This window comes from Rhinoraja longicauda, chromosome 10 (genome assembly GCF_053455715.1).
Source record: "Rhinoraja longicauda isolate Sanriku21f chromosome 10, sRhiLon1.1, whole genome shotgun sequence".
NCBI lineage: Eukaryota > Metazoa > Chordata > Chondrichthyes > Rajiformes > Arhynchobatidae > Rhinoraja > Rhinoraja longicauda.
Window position 1 is genome coordinate 19,108,484 of NC_135962.1, and position 20,830 is coordinate 19,129,313.

Here is a 20,830-nt window from a genome sequence, read left to right on the forward strand (position 1 = left end):
CATTTGCAAGGGATGTCAACTTCTGTGCTGCGACTGACACTGGCAGGTACAAGCAATCTGTTACCTGTCAACATGCACAACGCAATCTTGGAGGTTTTCAATTCATGGAGTAAGAATGATCTTTTTGTTTTAATTCCGGGATTACATTTCTAATTTCAAAGTTTAGTTTCCTTTTTCAAGCTTAGCATGGCAATTCTTTAGTTATTATCCATTATAAAGAAATTTGGACTTGGTGTAGTTTGAGTGCTCTGGGAAAGGGTGCTGCGTTTCAGGAAGATTAGTTTGTGTATTAACACTTGCACTTGTTATACATTGGAGGATTGCATTACCCCTTCAGTTCCCTTTAATGTGGGCATGTTATTGTATCCACATTGAAAACATATATATAGTCTTGAATTAAAACCTGGAATAAACATGCTTGTTTCCATTTATACAGTTGGACATTATAACTGCATGCACATAAAGCTGTTGTCAAGACAACTGGAATACTTAAGGGGAAATAGTAATTATTCACTACAGACAAATACTTCACTAAATAGAACACACTGTGTGGGTTGCTGAATTTCCTTCAATAGCAAAAGATAATTTCAGTAGTTTCAAATCAAGGCTCGAGCAAACATAGAATAAAGCATCATTATGAGCCAAATCTAATGATAAAGTCTGTTTGAAGAAGTGTTTGGCAAACTTCAAAAGCCAAGTGTGTTTAATTTTCATATGCACCAGCAACGGAACAATGCAGTTATTTCTTGCTGCAACTTAACGGGTCCTTAATCACAATAACACACAGATAATATATAAGAAACAAAAAATGCAATAAATTAACACAGTAATGCAGACCGGTTGCATCAGGGCCTGGTTCGGTCTGATGTGACAACTGAAGTCCATTGTGCCACCAAAGACACAGTTCATAAAAGATCATAGTTGCTGAGGTTAGTATTATGTCATGTTCAAGAGCCTGATGGTTGCTGAGAAGAACCTATTCCTAAACCTTGCTCCTGTACCACCTTCCTGATGAATGGGCTGAAATAAGGGTATGGCCAGGGCCAGTTCAGATAAGCTTGGTTTACTATTATCACGTGCATCAAAGTACCGTGAAAAGCTTTTGTATGCGTGCAAACCAGTCAAAGAAAAGACTATATATGAATAGTGTGGATATTTGATGACATTGGCTGCCTCTTTGAGCAGAGCCTCCTGATGATCTCTTCGATGGTGAGGAGTTCAGAACCTGAGTTGGACTGTCCAGTGTCTATCACTCTGAAGTCTCTTTTGAAACTGAGCATTGGAGTTGTTGAACCAGTCAGTATGTACTCCACTGTGCATGTGTATAGGTTCGATAGAGTAGTTGTTGACATGCCGAATCTCTTCAATCTTGTGAGGAAGTAGAGGCATTGATGAGCTTTCTTAGTGATTGCATTGATGTGCTGGGCTCAGGACAGGTAGATCCTCAGAAATATGCACACCCAGGAACAAATCTGTTTACACTCTGCACCACTGTCCCATTAATGAAGACAGGTTTGTGGAAACCCATCTGTCCCCTCTTGAAGTCCAATAATCAGCGTCTTGCTCTCACTAATGTGGAGAGCAAGATTGGTGTCCTGGCACCATTCAATCAGATCAGACCTATGTTAGTTTCAAAATGCACACCATTTTGTTATGTCAATGGCATGAAAATGTCAATGACACAAATAACCATATCTCTCCCAAACCATGAAAAATCACCTTTGACAAATGCCTTTTATTTTTACTGTCTGGAATATAATTTCAATTTATTTTTGTAAATAACTTCACTGTGTGGTGATAGAAAACGAAGTATTATAATCTGAACTAATGTAGTTGTTTCAGGTTAAACAGTTGGAAAATAAATGGAATAGAATAGCACTGTGAAAACTTTAAATAATTCAGACTTGCAGTGTTTTTAGTTCATCATACAGTATTATTTTCCAGTATATTATGTACAGATCCACTCAGTCTTGAACATTTCTCATGTTTTGCTTCTCCAGTTTCTCGGTAAATGATTTCGTTATCTGTTAAAAATGAATGGACTCTGTGCAATATAATTCATCATAAGATGTAATTTACAATCCATTTTACATCGTCGTATCAGAATGGGGTTCTCCTGAGTGTTTCAGCTCAGTCTTTAGTCAAGGCTGAAGTAACGACTACAGATCTTTGAATCCCATAAAGTTTAGATTTGGAGGATAATTTCATCAGTGCAAAGCGCATCTTGTGTGTGTTGAGGCAAGAGAAACAAATATGGCAAATAGTGAACTGCAAGTAAAAAAGGCTTGCTTTCAAAAAATTAATAATGTATGGTCTTCAACTTAGCTGCAGCGAGTTTGTCAGTGAATATCGGAACATAAATAAGAACAGGAGTTATTTAATAGCTGTTTCACCTCAGTAGAAGCTTTGTTTTGAATCTAAATGGGTTGAATCGTATTATTGCACATGGATGTGCAGAGTGGATAAATATTGTTTTGTTCAAATTCAGCATCTACTGGCTCTAGTGTCTCTGTGTAAATAGTCCGTCATATGCAAGGTCATGTGCACTGGTGCAGAAGGCCATTGGCATTTGTCAAGTTTGTGTGGTCATTGAGCATTAACCACCATGGCGTCAAAACACCCTGTAGAGTTAGGCACTTCATCAAGAAACCATCCAATTAATCTTTGACAATGTTTACGAAGTTGAGGAAAAATGACCTGCTTCCAGAATCAGTATCCGTCCAATGATGCTTGCTTTGTGCTACAGGATCGCATTGATAAATGATACGTGCACCTCCTCTAACCTCATCTGCATCCGGTGTTCCTGATGTGGCCTTCTGAACATCGACAAGATCAAGCGCAGACTCGGCGGCCATTTTGCCGAACACATGCGCTTGTTCCACCAAGGCCAGCTGGATCTACCAGTTGTTAACTTCTCATTCCCATACTGACCTTTCTGTCCTGGGCTTTCTCCGTTGCCAGAGTGATGCCATTTGCAAACTGGAGGAACAACACCTCATTCTGCTTGGGTAGCTTCGGTACGAACATTGAATTCTCCAATTTTGGGAAACTACAAAGCCCTCCTAGACTCTCCCTTCATCCTCTCTAAACAACACCCCCCCCCCCTCCCCCTTTTCCTCTCCCCTGGAGCTCCCACCTGGAATTTCTCACCTCCAACACCCTCCTTCTATCTACATTCCTTCCTCTTACTTCACTCTTTATCCCTCTTGTCTCACACCTGCTGTCTTTTCATCTCTTATATGAACCATCTTCATATCAAACCCTCTCACCTGTTTCAACCTATTTCCTGTCAGGTTTTGTCCTGTCTCCTCTTTTCCAGCTTTCTCTCCCCCCCCCCCCCCCCCACTCCATCAGAAGAATGGTCCTGATCCAAAAGGTCACCTATGGATATGATAGGTTTAGAAGGATATGGGCCAAATGCAGGCAAGTGGGACTAGTGTAGGACTAGGGTCATGTTGGTTGGTATGGGCAAGTTGGGCCGATGGGCCTGTTTCCATACCGTATGACTCTACTCTTTCCATGCTCTCCAGAGATGTTGCCGAACCCCCTGAGTTACTCCAAACGTTGTGTCTCTTTTGGATAAATGACCCTGTTTGCCGTTAGATTGAGTGAGGAATACAGTAAATCTGTTTTGGTGCAGCAGTTACATTATGTCATCTACGTTTTGTCAACCCAAAACTTCAGTTGCTTTGATGCACAAGAGTGAAGCTTGAGGAATCAATAGTTGGTAATTCCAAGGATTGCTTGACAAGTGCCACATGTGCCACGGGATATGACTTTCCAGTTGGAAACAGTTGCAAATACATGTGGAGGTCAGTGGTTGGTGACTGGTAGCATGAATTGTTTAGAACATCAAATGTGTGCATTTAGATAAAACTGACAGACTTTCAAGATTATCAAATTTTAGCTGAAGGGAGATGCCATTGCTTATCATTTAAAGACGTACAGGTATGTAGGTTAATTGGCTGGGTAAATGTAAAAATTGTCCCTAGTGGGTGTAGGATAGTGTTAATGTACGGGGATCACTGGGCGGCACGGACTTGGAGGGCCGAAAAGGCCTGTTTCCGGCTGTATATATATGATATGATAAAGCGGCTGATATTTGTTTGGACAAAAAAGAACAGCTTGAAGAGCATGACATTATTATTACACAAGGACTGCCTCGAGCTGCTTCTAATAAAAATATATAATTTAATTGTTTGGAGATGACATTAGTGTGGCAGAAAAGACACAGTGCATTTTTGAGGGAGAGGAGAAGTGCATTATCAATTTCTTATTTACAAACACCTGGAGGTGGAAGCATGACCTCCGTTACTTGGAATAAACAGGCAATAGAGTGGCAGGTTTGCTTCTAAAATATGGTTTATTTTAAGTACACTGTTGGAAATACAGCCTAACGGATACACCATTGACGTTTATGAACAGGCGATACACATCCCATCCTTATTCAGTTGACACCATTAATGTGTCCCCTTCGCTGCATAAGACATGAGAGCAGAATTAGGCCATTCAGCCTATCGAGTCTGCTCCGCTATTCGATCGTGGCTGATCTATTTTTCGCTCTCTACCCCATTCTTCTACCTACCTTCCCATAACCGTTGACACCCTAACTAATCAAAAACCCATCAGTCTTTGCTTTAAAAATACCTGATGTCTTGGCGTCCATGCCTGTCTGTGGAAATTAATTCCTCAAATTCACCACTCCAACCTCTGGCTAAAGAAATTCCTTCTTATCTCAATTTTGAAGGTGCGTCCTTTTAGCCTGAGGCTGTGCCTTCTGGTCGTGGACTCTCCCGCTACTGGAAACATCCTCTCCACATCCACTACATCCAGGCCTTTCATTATTCGGTAGGTTTCAGTGAGATCCCCCCTCATCCTTCTAAACCTCAACGAGTACAGACCCATAGCCATCAAACACTCCAATAATGTGCTTTTGCTGACTTCTTTTGAATGCATTTTTGTTATGTGATATAACCGATGCTGTAAGTACGATGCTCCAAACAGTGTCTGGGAAAAGTTGTATCTTCTGAATTCCCTGCTTGTCTTGTTTTTAATTGCCTTCCACTTGTTCACCTTAGTTATCAGGCAAGAGGAAGCATTTTGTGTGGTGTGAATTTCAGTCTTTTCAATCTTTTACAGTCAGTCTGGTTTCATTGTAGCAAGTCTTTCTTATACACTTGCCCTGGAAGTTGTAACACTTTAAGCTGTCCACTTGGAAGCGTAGTCCATGCAAATGTAATGTAGAGTCATACAGCGTGGAAACAGGCCCTTCGGCCCAACTTGCCCACCCAAACCAACATGTCCCATCTACACCACACCCATCTTCCTGTGCTTGGCCCATATCACTCTAAACCTGTCCTATCTAAATGCTTCTTAAATGTTGCGATAATACCTGCCTCAACAACCTCCTCCAGCAACTCGTTCCATACACTCACCATTCTTTGTACAAAAAAGTTCCTCTCATGATTAAGTGCATCTCGAAAAGATCACCCCTCATCCTCCTGCACTCCAAGGAATAAAGTCTGAGCCTGCTCAACCTCCCCTTAAAACTCAGGCTCTCGAGTACTGGCAACTTATCTGCTAGCTTGTCTAATGTTAGTTTTATCTTAACATTAGATTTAAATTTATCTGTTTTTTAATTCTGGAATTCTGTAATGGAAATGAACCCATATGTCCTTTCAAATGGCAGTATTGTTGTGTGCTGTGCTCCAGTGACCTGTCATTGGATCTCAGTTTCTCTGCTAACTTTTGTAACTGATCTCCTTACTTTTATTACCAAGGACCCAGAATTATGCGTTCTGATGTTGGACATAAACAAGATATTTAAGTGTTAAAATTGTGTGAGCCTCAACTTCATAAGCCTTTGTTGAGATGGTACTATATTTCTGAATTACCCAGATTAAAAATGCACATTGACACAGCAGGTAGAGCTGCTGTCTCACAATTCAAATTGACCTTGGTTCTTTTCTGACTTTAGTGTGGAATTTTCCAATTGTCCCCATGTCTATATGGGTTTCCCAAGTACATACAAGTGAGAAGGTTAATTGCCTGCTGCAGAACCATGTGTCCTAGATGTGTAGTGGAATTTAGAGGGAGCTTGTCAAAGGTTGTCAATGGGGAGAAGGCAGGAGAATGGGGTTAGGAGGGAGAGATAGATCAGCCATGATCGAATGGCGGAGTAGACTTGATGGGCCAAATGGCCGAATTCTACTCCAATCACATATGATCTCATGATCTTATGGGAACGTGGAGGGAATAAAGTGGATTTGGTTTAACCTGTGGTGAATAGTTCACACTCGGTGGACCAACGGGCTGGATACGATGTGGTACAACTCTGAATTTACACACAGGATGCAGAAGTCTGTTTCAGGCTGGACTTCCTTACGCTAATATTGTTGAAGATACACCATGAGTGCATCTTTCACTTGCGCAGTGACGTAAATTTGGGAGGCATTCAATCAGAAGGTACCTCTTTGGGATTAGTGAATGATTCATGGGCTGAGGAAATCCTTCTCCACTTTGGAAATTCGAGAGAGCTAATGTTCGATGAACTTGGAATGCAAATTACACCCAAGTCTAAAGTGCTTCTGTTGGGATTTCTTCCCAACTTTGAGATTTGAATAACCTCACTTCAAAGACCTTGATTATTTCTTCAGCTTGGCTTTCAAGTTATGATGATTAAATAGCTTTCAAACCTCTGAGCATTTGCTCCTGTTTCAGTGATTGGAACTGTGCAATGCGGGGATCGGTTGTCAGAGCCTAGTTTTGTTTTGGACTGGCCACGAAAAACAATTATAAAATTACAAGAACAAATAGAAACTGAGCATAAACAACTTAGTTCTATCCTACACACTAGGGACAATTCTATCCTACACACTAGGGACAATTTACAGAAGCCAATTAACTTACAAACCTGCAAGTCTTTGGACTGTGGGAGGAAACCAGAGCACCCCGAGAAAACCTATGGGGTCACAGGGAGAACATGTAAACCCTGTTCAGCCAGCACCTGTAGTCAGCATTGAACCCAGGTCTCTGGCGCAGTAAAGCAGCAATTCTACCGCTGCGCCACTGTGCCATATAAAGGGTGCATTGAGAAAGAAAAAAAGCAAGTAAAAATGAAACATAGAGTAAAAGAATGATCAAAATCCATGAAACATTTGCTCAATTATTGGATCATAGTTCCACCAGAACTCAGTCATAAACATGACAAAGAATGCCATCACCAAATTTGAAGAATGTCTCGCAGGTAATCATTGTTGTTATTTCTACTGTTTACTAGTGGCCCAGTCTTTTGGTTTCATCTTGTTCCAAAGTCCATTCAATTTCCTGTACATAAAAGATGTCGGAGATGTGATGAATGTGTTCAAAACAACCATGGAAGCTGTAGAAGATGCAATACAGAGTCTAAACATCAGATCATTCAATATTTCACAACAAACAAGTTGCTTCATGCATTGGAAGTTTAGCAATTGAATGGCACCAAGAAAGGCAGAAATAGTCGACAGAAAGATAAACTGTTGACATTTTAAGTTTGAGAGATCTTTGTCTGAACTGGAAAAATAAATGTTTTTATGTTTTTATTTACATCGGCGAAACCAAGCGCAGGCTCAGCGATCGCTTCGCTGAACACCTGCGCTCGGTCCGCATCAACAAAACTGATCTCCCGGTGGCCGAGCACTTTAAACTCCCCCTCCCATTCCCAGTCTGACCTTTCTGTCATGGGCCTCCTCCAGTGCCATAGTGAGGCCCACCGGAAATTGGAGGAACAGCACCTCATATTTCGCCTGGGCAGTTTGCAGCCCGGTGGTATGTACATCGACTTCTCCAACTTTAGATAGTTCCTCGGTCCCTCTCTTCCCCTCCTCCTTCCCAGATCTCCCTCTATCTTCCTGTCTCCACCTATATCCTTCCTTTGTCCCGCCCCCCTGACATCCGTCTGAAGAAGGGTCTCGACCCGAAACGTCACCCATTCCTTCTCTCCCGAGATGCTGCCCGACCTGCTGAGTTTCTCCAGCATTTTGTGAATAAATCGATTTGTACCAGCATCTGCAGTTATTTTCTTATACTATATATAATGTTTTTATGTTGCTGAGAGAGTAGAGAACGAATGGATAGAGCAAGGAGAATGCCGGTGATGGGCGGAGCCCAGACTTGCTGCAAGTGTAAGCTGTTGATGAAGCCTTCTGCTTGACCGCTGAGTGTTGTCAGCATCTTCTGTTTAGTTTTGAATTTCCAGCATCTGCAGTGTTTTTTAAAAATTCCGTTTACAACTGAATGCTCATTTGATTTTATTATCTTCAGTCTAAAGTTTTCCAATGAAGTAGTCAGATGGAAAGCATAATTATCTGATTATAGGCCTGTAAATTATATTTTATTACCCATTTAACAGTTTTCTGAAAAATCTTTCTCAGCAGGGTTCAATAGACTTGAGGAAAAATAAAGTTTTTCTTTTTGCTTATGAAGTCACTGGTTTTGTTTTGAATGTTTACCCAGAGGTAATTTTTTTTTTGAAGAAGCCAACCCTGGATCAATGTACAGGGGGAGTCCCAGTGTCTGGAACGGATTGGGCCTTTGTTGTTCTGTTGTTCTTTGTACTGATGCAAATTCCCTTAACCTTTGTGCTTGCCCTCTTTCTTTGTCCATGAATTCAACCTTATTCAACCATCCTGGCTGAAGCTAATTTACAAGAGTCCTGTTTCTTGATGGTCAACATCTGGATAAGAATCTTTAGTTCCCTATTATTTACTCCCAGATAACTTTTCCTGCAGCAGATTTACTCAAGGTAAAGGAGCCATTAGGAGGTAGTGACCATAATATGATAAGTTTTAATCTACAATTTGAGAGGGAGAAGGGAGAATTGGAAGTGTCAGTATTACAGTTGAGCAAAGGGGCTATGGAGGCATGAGGGAGGAGCTGGCCAAAGTTGACTGGATAGAGAACCTAGCAGGGATGACAGTGGAACAACAATGGCAGGTATTTCTAGGAATAATACAGAAGATGCAGCATCAGTTCATTCCAAAGAGGAAGAAAGATTCTAAGGGGAGTAAGAGGCGACCGTGGCTGACAAGGGAAGTCAAGGACAGTATAAAAATAAAAGTGAGGAAGTATAACATAGCAAATATGAGCGGGAAGCCAGAGGATTGGGAAACTTTTAAAGAGCAGCAGAAGATAACTAAAAAGGCAATACGGGGAGAAAAGATGAGGTATGAAGGTAGCTCGCCAAGAATATCAAGGAGGATAGTAAAAGCTTCTTTAGGTATGTGAAGAGGAAAAAAATAGTTAAGACAAATGTGGGTCCCTTGAAGACAGAAACAGATGCATTTATTATGGGGAAAAAGGAAATGGCAGACGAGTTGAACAGGTACTTTGGATCTGTCTTCACTAAGGAAGACACAAACAATCTCCCAGATATACTAGTGGCCAGAGGACCTAGGGTGACGGAGGACCTGAAGGAAATTCACATTAGGCAGGAAATGGTGTTGGGTAGATTGATGGGACTGAAGGCTGATAAATCCCAGGGCCTGATGGTCTGCATCCCAGGGTACTTAAGGAAGTGGCTCTAGAAATCGTGGACGCGTTGGTGATCATTTTCCAATGTTCTTTAGATTCAGGATCAGTTCCTGTGTATTGGAGGGTAGCTAATGTTATCCCACTTTTTAAGAAAGGAGGGAGAGATACAACGGGAAATTATATTCTCGCAACAATTCTCCTTCCGTACCAAGTCAAGTCAAGTCAAATCAATTTTATTTGTATAGCACAGTGAGTGGGTGTTTGGAGTCGCTGTGATGGACGTTTGTGTTGGGGCTATGTGTCTTGTGTTCTTTTTTTCTATGGCTGCTGTGTAGTTTCATTCGGTACTTCGGTGCCGAACGACAAATAAAGCTCTGTTATACTGTTATACTGTTATACATTTAAAAACAACCCACATTTAAAAACAACCCAGGATCGTTCCGAGTCAGCATGGATTTATGAAGGGGAAATCATGCTTGACTAATCTTCTGGAATGTTTTGAGGATGTAACTAGGAAAATGGACAAGGGAGAGCCAGTGGATGTAGTGTACCTGGACTTTCGGAAAGCCTTTGATAACGTCCCACATAGGAGATTAATGGGCAAAATTAAGCACATGGTATTGGGGGTAAGGTACTGACATGGATAGAAAATTGGTTGGCAGACAGGAACCAAAGAGTAGGGATTAACGGGTCCCTTTCAGAATGGCAGGCAGTGACTAGTGGGGTACCGCAAGGCTCGGTGCTGGGACCGCAGCTATTTACAATATACATTAATGACTTAGATGAAGGGATTAAAAGTAACATTAACAAATTTACAGATGACACAAAGATGGGTGGCAGTGTGAACTGTAAGGAAACATAGAAAATAGATGCAGGAGGAGGTCATTTGGCCCTTCGAGCCAGCACCGCCATTCATTGTGATCATGGCTGATCATCCACAATCAGTAACCTGTGCCTGCCTTCTCTCCATATCCCTTGATTCCACTAGCCCTCAGACTCTATCTAACTCTCTTTTAAATTCATCTAGTGAATTGGCCTCCACTGCCTTCTGTGGCAGAGAATTCCACAAATTCACAACTCACTGGGTGAAAAAGTTTCTTCTCACCTCAGTTTTAAATGGCCTCCCCTTTATTCTTAGACTGTGGCCCCTGGTTCTGGACTCCCCCAACATTGGGAACATTTTTTCTGCATCGAGCTTGTCCAGTCCTTTTATAATTTTATATGTCTCTATAAGATCCCCTCTCATTCTTCTAAACTCCAGTGAATACAAGCCCAGTCTTTCCAATCTTTCCTCATATGACAGTCCCTCCATCCCAGGGATTAACCTCGTGAACCTACGCTGCACTGCCTCAATAGCAAGGACGTCCTTTCTCAAATTAGGAGACCAAAACTGCACTCCACATACTACAGATGTGGTCTCACCAGGGCCCTATACAACTGCAGAAGGACCTCCTTGCTCCCATATTCAAATCCTCTCGTTATGAAGGCCAACATGCCATTAACTTTCTTCACTGCCTGCTGTACCCGCACGCTTACTTTCAGTGACTGGTGTACAAGGACACCAAGGTCTCGTTGCACTTCCCCTTTACCTAATCTGACACCATTGAGATAATAATCTGCCTCCTTGTTTTTGCTGCCAAAGTGGATGACCTCACATTTATCGACATTATATTGCATCTGCCAAGCATCTGCCCACTCGCTCAACCTGTCCAAATCACCCTACAACCTCCTAACATCCTCTTCGCAGTTCACACTACCACCCAGCTTTGTGTCATCTGCAAACTTGCTAGTGTTACTTCTAATTCCATCATCCAAATCATTAATATATCTTCTATATACTAAAACTCTCGTTTGTTTGTTCCGGAACTACAGCCAAAACGGTACACGATAGCGCGACACTTTTAGGCCCACCTTACTCACTGTCATCCCTTTGGTGCTAATGGAAGAAGTTTCATTGAAATCGGTGTTATATTTTTTAAGTTATTCACATTTTAAAGTTTAAATCTATCTCCTGGGGAGGGAGGGAGGAGGGAAGGAGGGGGAAGGAGAGTGGATAAGGGGGGTTGAGGGGGATGGAGGGGAATGGGGGAGGGGGAGGGGAGGAGGGGGAAGGAGAGTGGATAAGGGGGGTTGAGGGGGATGGAGGGGAGGGGGAGGGGAGGGGAGTGGGTGCTGCACCAATGCAGGAGAGGTTTGGGCCCAACGGGTCCACGGTCTAGTATTGTAAATAGTTGCGGCCCCAGCACCGAGCCTTGCGGCACTCCACTCACCACAGCCTGCCATTCTGAAATGACCCGTTTATTCCTACTCTTTGCTTCCTGTCTGCCAACCAATTCTCTATCCATGTCATTACCCTACCCCCAATACCATGTGCTCTAATTTTGCTCACCAACCTCTCATGTGGGACTTTATCAAAGGCTTTCTGAAAGTCTAGATACACTTCATCCACTGGCTCTCCTTCATTCATTTTACTTGTCAGGAGGATGTTATGAGGATGCAGGGTGACTTGGACAGGTTGGGTGAGTGGGCAGATGCATGGCAAATGCAGTTTAATGCGGATAAATGTGAGGTTATCCACTTTGGTGGCAAGAACAGGAAGGCAGATTATTATCTGAATGGTGTCAAGTTCGGAAAAGGGGAAGTACAATGAGATCTGGGTGTCCTTGTTCATCAGTCACTGAAATTAAGCATGTAGGTATAGCAGTAAGTGAAGAAAGCCCATGGCATGTTGGCCTTCATCGCAAGAGGAGTTGAATATAGGAGCAAAGAGGTCCTTCTGCAGTTGTACAGGGCCCTAGTGAGACCACACCTGGAGTATTGTGTGCAGTTTTGTTCTCCAAATTTGAGGAAGGACATTCTTGCTATTGAGGGAGTGCAGCATTGATTCACAAGGTTAATTCCCGGGATGGCAGGACTGTCATATGTTGAAAGAAGCGACTGGGCTTGTATACACTGGAATTTGGAAGGATGAGAGGGGTCTTATTGAAACATATAAGATTATTAAGGGATTGGACACGCTAGAGGCAGGAAACATTTTCCCGGTTGGGGGAGTCCAAAATCAGGGGCCTCAGTTTAAGAATAAGTGGTAAGCCATTTAGAACGGAGATGAGAAATACTTTTTCACCCAGAGAGTTGTGAATCTGTGGAATTCTCTGCCTCAGAAGGTAGTGGAGACGAATTCTCTGGATGCTTTCAAGAGAGATGAGATATAGAGCTCTTAAAGATAGCGGAGTCAAGGGATATGGGGAGAAGGCCTGAATGGGGTACTGATTGTGGATGATCAGCCATGATCACAGTGAATGGCGGTGCTGGCACGAAGGGCCGAATGGCCTACTCCTGCACCTATTGTCTATTGTCCTTAGTCCACACTAAAGAAGCTTTTGGTAAAAGCTGAAATATGGGCAGTGAACTGTACAATGAACTGTACAATGAAATGAACAATGAACTGTCTGAACATGTAGACAACTTCCACAGCCCTACCCACAGTGGCATAACAGTGGAGCTGCAGCCTGGTTGGATCCTATGGAGTTTGTACGTTCTCCCTGTGACCATGTGGGTTTTCTCCAGGTACGCTGGTTTCCTCCCACACTCCAAAGGCGAACAGGTTTATAGCTTAATTGGCTTTGGTAAAACAATTGTAAATTGCCCCTAGATTGTAGGTTAGTTTTAGTGATCATTGGTCAATGGACAATAGATCAATTCTTCAAGCCCACTGCTTTATTTCCGAGTCAGGCGTCTCTGTAGCAGGGTGCTACTATGCATGAGGGTGTTTTCCGCAAGCCAGTCAATTGTTCTCATGGATGCTCCCACGTGGTCTCCGTATCGGAGTTCCCAAGTGGTCTCCACACCGGAGCTCCCACGTGGTCTCTGTGTTGGAGCTCCCACGTGGTCTCTGTGACGGAGCTCCCAAATGGTCTCCGCATTGGAGCTCCCACGTGGTCTCTGTGTTGGAGCTCCCGCGTGGTCTCTGTGACGGAGCTCCCAAAGGGTCTCTACAACGGAGCTCCTCCGTTTCCTTTTTACGTAACATCTAACTTACACAAGGGACCATGGGACCTAGGTCGGAGAGCACCTGGACTTGCTTTGGAAACTTTGGAAACATTTGGAGAAATTTCAAACCACTACTTGAATTCATTTAAATAATCTTTCCTTAGTTCAGCTGACAATCAAACCCAGCACATGGAAACTTTCAAGAATGATTAAAAATCAATTTAACGAAGTCAAAGAAATAAAAAAACTAGTATTAGTACTAGGACTTCAATAAAAGCACATTTATCTAAGAGCCCCTTGCAACATTTTTTCCCACCCCTTCACCATAACCAATGTAATTTGCCTTAAACATCAAATGCGTTACAAGTTACATTCCCTGCAGGCTAATTGAAAGTTATTTTGCAAATTTAAGATTAAGCTGTATTCATTTTGGTCGCCTGTTTATCATGGTAGTGATGATTTTCCAACGTTCTGTGATGTACTAACTTTATCTGTCTGAGATTATTCAAAAACAGTGTGTTGGAATATTCTTCAAACAGTATATGAATAACCCAGTTTGAAACTGGTAGAAGATTTGGAGTTTGAAGAACAGCGGTGGGTTAATTAATTAGCGGATTATTCACTTTCTTCATGGATTAGTAAAGTAAAATGTTAATTTGTTTCTAATTCCATACAGCTCAGATCTTTAAACACAATTTTTGCTTATTCTGCATTAAATTGTTTTTTGCATTATTTTATTCACAACATCATGGGACAACTGGAGCTGAGTGTTGATGTCCATTGGGGTTAGGAGGGAGTGCAGGGACTTTTCGGTTACCAAATTCTGGAGGGTGAATATCAAGGCTGAGTCAAAGATCTTGGGCTGAAATGGCCGTGCACTGTTGCAGCCACTGGTCTTCAGTGACCAAGGTATGATCCTTAATTTGAATCATTTGCCTAAATCCTACTGGAGATGAGGACTTGAAGGTAGATTGGTGAAGGTGGATTGTTCTCCTTGCAGCAAGGAAGGCTGAGGGAAGATTGGATACGATGTGTAAGATTATATCTGCTTGAAGTAGTGGAAATACAAAGAAGAGGTTTGCATTTGCTCGCAGTTCGAAGATTGGATATACAGTGCCAGGGACAAGAGTTCAATCCTGACCTCGGGTGCTGTCTGTGGAGTTTGCACATTCTTCCTGTAACCATGTGGGCTTTCTCCGGGTGCTCCAGTTTCTTCCCACATCCCAAGAGGTTAATTGGCTTCTGTAAATTGTGTTGAGCGTGGATGAGAAAGTGTGGAAACATAGACCTTGTGTGAACGGGTGATCGAAGGTCGGTGTGGACCCAAAGGGTGGAAGGGCTTGTTTCCATGCTGTATCCAATCAATCAACCTTTAACAGCCACAACAATTGTGTGGATATGACTCCAACCAATGGAGATTTCCTCTTGCTTTCCCTTGGCCTATGTGATCTCCCAGTTGCCAAACATTTTAACTCCCCTTCCCATTCCCACACTGACCTTTCTGTCATGGGCCTCCCCCACTGTCAGAATGAGGCCAGCACTTCATATTTTGCTAAGGCAGTTTACAACCCAATAGTATGAATATTGATTTCTCTAATTTCAAGAAACCCTTGCATTCCCTCTCTCTCTGTCCCACCCCCACCCTGACATCCTGCTAGTTGCACTGTTCATATCCCTTTGTAAACACTTCTTCCATTATCAACAGTGGACTATTGTGGGCTCCACCTTTCCTGAGTCATCGGTGTCGGTTCTGATTTGTTCTGCACCTTTTCATAGCTCTCTCTCCCCTGAATCTCAGGCTGAAGAAGGGTATCGATCCGAAATGTCACCTATTCCTTTTCTCCAGAGATGCTGCCTGACCCACTGAGTTACACCAGCATTTTGAGTCTATCCTCTTGATTGCCATTATTTTTCTTGATGCTGCACTCTTTCAAGTTCTGCCTTGATGGCGAGTGTATGCTCCCTTTCACCTCTGGAATTCGACTCTTGGGTCCATTTCCAGACCAAGGCTTTGGGGAAGTCTCCAATTGAGTGTTCTTCATAAATGCAATATTAGTGCCAGCAAGTGACCCTTGAAAGCACTCTTGATGACATCTTCCATCATTTTGAAGATTGCTTGTCGTCTGATTGAGTGGCAATAAACCCGATTGGATTTCATGTTTTTAAAAGGCTGACCTTCAGGTTTTCACAATTAGAGTTTGATAATGTCTTAGAATGGTGTTCAACTCTAATTTACTTTAGAGTTTAGAGATACAGGGCAGAAACAGGCCTTTGGCCCACCACGTCCGTGCCGACCAGCGATCCCCGTATACTAGCACTATCCTACGCACGAGGGACAATTTACTATTTTTACCGAAGCCAATTAACCTCCAAACCTGTACCTCTTTGGAGTGTGGGAGGAAAAGAGGAGCACCAAGGGAAAACCCACGCAGTCACAGGGAGAACTCCGTACAGACATCACCGGTAATCAGGATCGAACCAGGATCTCTGGCACTGTAAGACAACAACTCTACCGCTGCACCGCCTTGCTGCCAGTGTACTACTTCTGTGTACTAAGTCCAGGTTAAAAATATTTTTTCAATTCAATTTTATTGTTCCAATAAAAACATGATGCATTCTCTTTCATTCCAAAGGCCTCTGTTGTTTTTACAAATGTGTTCACAGCTTCACAGCTCAAGTCAGTCTGTAGATGCATGTTTTTTTTTTCCTGGGATGGTTTTCAACATACCCGAGGATTAACTGCATGAACTGAAATTTGTCCTTTTGGATCTCTCAGGCTAGGTAAAGAGAGCTGGCCCTTCTCCATACAACAGTGCTTTGGCTTTCAATGTAATTGCTTTCATGTGGACTATTATCTACAAGTCATATAATTAATCCAATTAAGTGTTCTTTTTCTTCTCTTTCTGCAGAGTGTCGAAATGAGAGGCTTTTAATAAGAGAATTTGCTGTTTGCCAAATCAAGGGCAAGCTTTATTTGGGGAAAGAAAGAGTGCTACAAGAAATTCTAGGAGCTAATCTGATTGCTGGCACAATGCTTTGAGGAAGAGAAGGACAGAAACTCATTCATCTCGAAAGCATGCCAGCTTCTGACCTGTGAACGGCTGCGGTGGAGTACAGAGCGAGCTGACCAGCTGAAGATGCGGCCATGGACCAGCTCCTGGCGATGGATTATGTTGATCCTTCTTGCCTGGGGGACTTTATTGTTCTATATAGGCGGACATTTAGTCCGAGACAGCGACCAACCAGATCGCTCCAGCAGAGAACTGTCCAAGATACTGGCAAAACTTGAACGTTTGAAGCAACAAAATGAAGACCTGAGGAAAATGGCAGAGTCCCTGAGGTGGGTAGACGGAGGGTTGAGGTCAGGCTTCACTGCACATTCCCAAGGGGAATTTTGCGTACATATTGGTAAATGAGTAAGGAAAGAGAGTGAGTTGGGCTGCATTTGACGATTAATTGTGCAAACTGTTGTTTTGCAGAAATTTTCATAACTGCTTATTAGTGAGGACAGGGATACTCTTGAAATACCCAAGTGAGAGCAAGAACTTATTTATTTATGCCTCTCAAAATATAAGTATTTATAAACGATGCCAGGGATGCTAAATACAGAGATGCTGCATGTGTAATTGCAACTGCTTTATTTTGTGGTCTAAATATACAATATTGTGCACTGAATTATGGTGATGTATTTCGTCATTGAAGTTGTCAGCAGAAGGAGTAAGCAAGTGTCTGCAGACCGGATGGTTTAGCATTGCTTACGGGGATGCTACTGGAATCTGTCATGAGGCATTGTGTGATGAGACACTTGACAAGTGCAAGGCTGGCCAGAGAATTGGCGTGGACTTGCAAAGGATGGGCCATGTCTGAGTAATGTGGTTGAACTTCATTTTATGTGAGACCCATTGTGTTGGCACTAGCCACGACACATCCCACCCTCTGCACTCTGTGGTGTGTGAATGTTGACAGCGGCTTGGTTGCAGCATTTAGCATGGTTCTGAACCAGAAGTGATCAAAATTTAAAACTTGTCAAACAGGAGGGTAACGCTCTCTGACACAGCTGAGTATTGGTTTGAACGACTGGAGACAGAGTACAGGGGATAGGAGTATCAGAATTAACATGCAGATTTATTTTGGAAACAAAGTGCTGGAGTAACTCAGCGGGTCGGGCAGCCTCTTTGAAGAATGCTCCCTGACCCGCTGAGTTACTCTGGCACTTTGTGTCCTTTTGTGTAAACCAGCATCTGCAGTTCTTTATTTCTACAGATTTCATCAGCATCTTGCAAGAGAATAACTTGAAAGAAAGAATAATGAATGATGCATGCAGGAGATGCTGAATACTCTGGCTCAAAGCATAAATTTAAAATAAATCAGACCAAGTGGACCCTTTGGGCCCAAACCTCTCCTGCATTGGTGCAGCACCCTCTCCTCCCCCCTGCCCCACCTCTCCTCCCCCTCCCCCTCCTTCCTCCCCATCCCTCCTCCCTCCTACCCCCCTCCCCCCCCACCTCCCTCCCCCCTCCCCTTCCCCGCTTTCACCTCCCTCCCCCCTCCCTCCACTCCTCCACTCACTCCTCCCCTCCCCCCTCCCTCCTCCCCTCCCCTCCCCCCTATTACATGATTTAGTTCTCTCATTGGATATTTAGTACCATTTTGATTTTGAAAAATTGAGTGTGCCAGCACGTTTGGAGAATGAGTTGCCACTCTTTTACATGTTGAACGGGTCCCAATCATGTCAAAATGTGTGGCTGAACAGATCTAATGTCTGATGACTACAGGAGATACTTTTTTTAAATTACTGTTCTCAATCCATGGCCTCACAACAATCAATTAAATGTAATTTGTGAGTAAGCTGTCTATTGTCGAGGACAGAAAGATCACATTGTTATGAGAACTGCAAAGCAAAAGATGTGTTAGAACATTGAACATAACCCTAGAACAGTGCAGCACAAGAACAGGCTCATCAACCCTCAATGTCTGTGGCGAACATGATGCCAAGACCATCACTTATCCACCGGCACATAACCCATATCCCTCCATTCCCTGCATATCCACATATCTATCCAAAAGTATTTTAAATGCCACTAAGTATCTTCTTCAACCGTCATACCTGGCAGTGCGTTCCAGACACTTACTGCCTTCTGTGTAAAACAAAACTTGTCTGGCACATCACCTTTAAACTTTGCCCCTCTCACCTTGAAGCTTTGCCCTCTAGTATTTGTTTTTTTCCATCCTGGGAAAATGATTCTGACTACCTCTTATGGCTCTTATTTTACATACTTCCATCAGGTCTCCCCACAACCTCCGACGTTCCAGAGTGAACAATCCTAGTCTGTCCAACCTCTCCCTGTAGCTCGCCCTAATCCAGGTATCAGTCTGGTAACTTATCTGCACTTCTTTCCAAAGCCTCCCACATCCTTCCTGCAATGGGGCAACCAGAACTGCACATAATACTTCAAATGGGGTCTAACCAAAGTCCTATAAAACTGCTTCATGACTTCCTGACTCTAATACTCAATATCTCAACCTATGAAAGCAAGCATACCATGTGCCTTCTTTACCACTCTATCTACTGTGTTGCCATTTTCAGGGAGTTATGGACTTGGACCCTAAGATACCTCTGTACATCATGTTCTGAGGTCTATTGGGTATACAGCAACTGCCAATAATGCCAGTGATTTGGTCTGCCTAAACCAAAATTTTCTGTTCACCGGTAACAATACCAAGCAAAAGTGTAAAAATATTCATCCAAAATTAAAATTAGGAAAATCTGTATTTTTCCCAAACTTCAGTAACAAAGAAATATAAAAGTAAAATATAACAGACAATAATAATCAATAGTGTATCAATTGCTAAAAATCTGATCTTAGCGTAAAGTCTCGTTTATCCGCAGGAGAATTCAAACCTGTCTCTTAATTCCAAGTCACATGAGGTTAATTATAATATAATTTGGAATGAAATCAAGTTGTTAGTTGATTAGTTACCATTTTAGATTTGCTGAGATTTAATGGAAGGATTGTGCCTAAGTGTTGCTTTTGCGTTTTGGCATCAATCATTAATTTGCTGTCACAGTACTCTTGGTAATTATATCACTGTCACTGAAAGACTACAAACTGGAATCATCTCTTCATTCAGTCATAGAGTCATACAGCATGGAAACAGCCCCTTCAGCCCAACTTGCCCACACCGAACAACAGGTCCCATCTACACTCCTCCCATCTGCCTGCGTTTGGCCCATATCCCCCTAAACCTGTCCGATCCATGTACCTGTCTAATTGCTTCTTAAAAGTCCCTGCCTCAACTACCTCCTCCGGTAGCTAGATCCATACACCCACCACCTTTTGTGTGAAAAGGTTGCCCCTCAGATTCTGATAAAATCTTAGCACTTTCACCTTAAACCTATGTCCTCCGGTTCTTGATTCCCCTACTCTGGGTAAGCGACTCTGTACGTCCACCCGATCTATTCCCCTCCTGAGCTTATACACCTGTTAAGATTACCCCCCCCCCCCATCCTCCTCTGCTTATACTGACGATAAACTGTGAGGGGGCTTTAAGAGGATGCAATGAAACTGATATATAGCAAGGCAATAATGGATAAGTGTAGGATTCCCATCAATGGGTTATTGATGATGGGTGCATACTTGCCAAGTTTAATTGGTATATAATTGGCACCTGTAAATTGCCCAGGGTTTTCAAGGAGGGGGGGGGGGTGGGAGTGGGGTTTGGGGGGGAGGGGAATAGGGGGAAATAGGACCTCGGGTGAGTTGATGGGGATGTGGGGTGAATAAAACATGAGCAATGGATGGTCACCATGAACACAGTGGGCCAAGGGGCTGATTTCCATGCTCTCTCTCTTTCTCTCATTCTCACTCGAACTCCCTTGATCCCTCTCTGTGGGAAGTATCACTGTAATTCCTCAAGTTCCTTATTGGGTGTAGCACTGGCTTGGGTTATAATTGACACCTGCATAGCTCACCACATCTCCTGTTTTTCATGTTTTCATGAATTTGGCTGATGTAAAGAAATAGAGTCAGAGTGATACAGTGTGGAAACAGGCCCTTTGGCCCAACTTGCCCACACTGGCCAACATGTCCCAGCTACACTAGTCCCACCTGCCTGCGCATGGTCCACATGCCTCCAAACCTGTCCTATCCATGTACCTGTCTAACTGTTTCTTAAACGTTGGGATAGTCCCAGCCTCAACTACCTCCTCTGGCAGCTTGTTCCATACACCCACCACCCTTTGTGTGAAAAAGTTACCCCTCAGTTTCTTATTAAATCTTTTCCCCTTCACCTTGAACCTATGACCTCTTGTCCTCGATTCCTCTACTCT

The 20,830-nt window shown here is 42.9% G+C and overlaps 1 protein-coding gene across 1 annotated transcript in view; it reads left to right on the forward strand.

Moving 5' to 3' along the window:
- Positions 1–20,830, forward strand: part of LOC144597248 (alpha-(1,6)-fucosyltransferase-like) — a 585,852-nt gene that overhangs the window by 391,217 nt on the left and 173,805 nt on the right. Inside the window, 1 exon segment of the mRNA XM_078406318.1 lies at positions 16,410–16,840. Within this exon segment, the coding sequence (XP_078262444.1) occupies positions 16,638–16,840 (203 nt within the window). The 5' untranslated portion in view covers positions 16,410–16,637.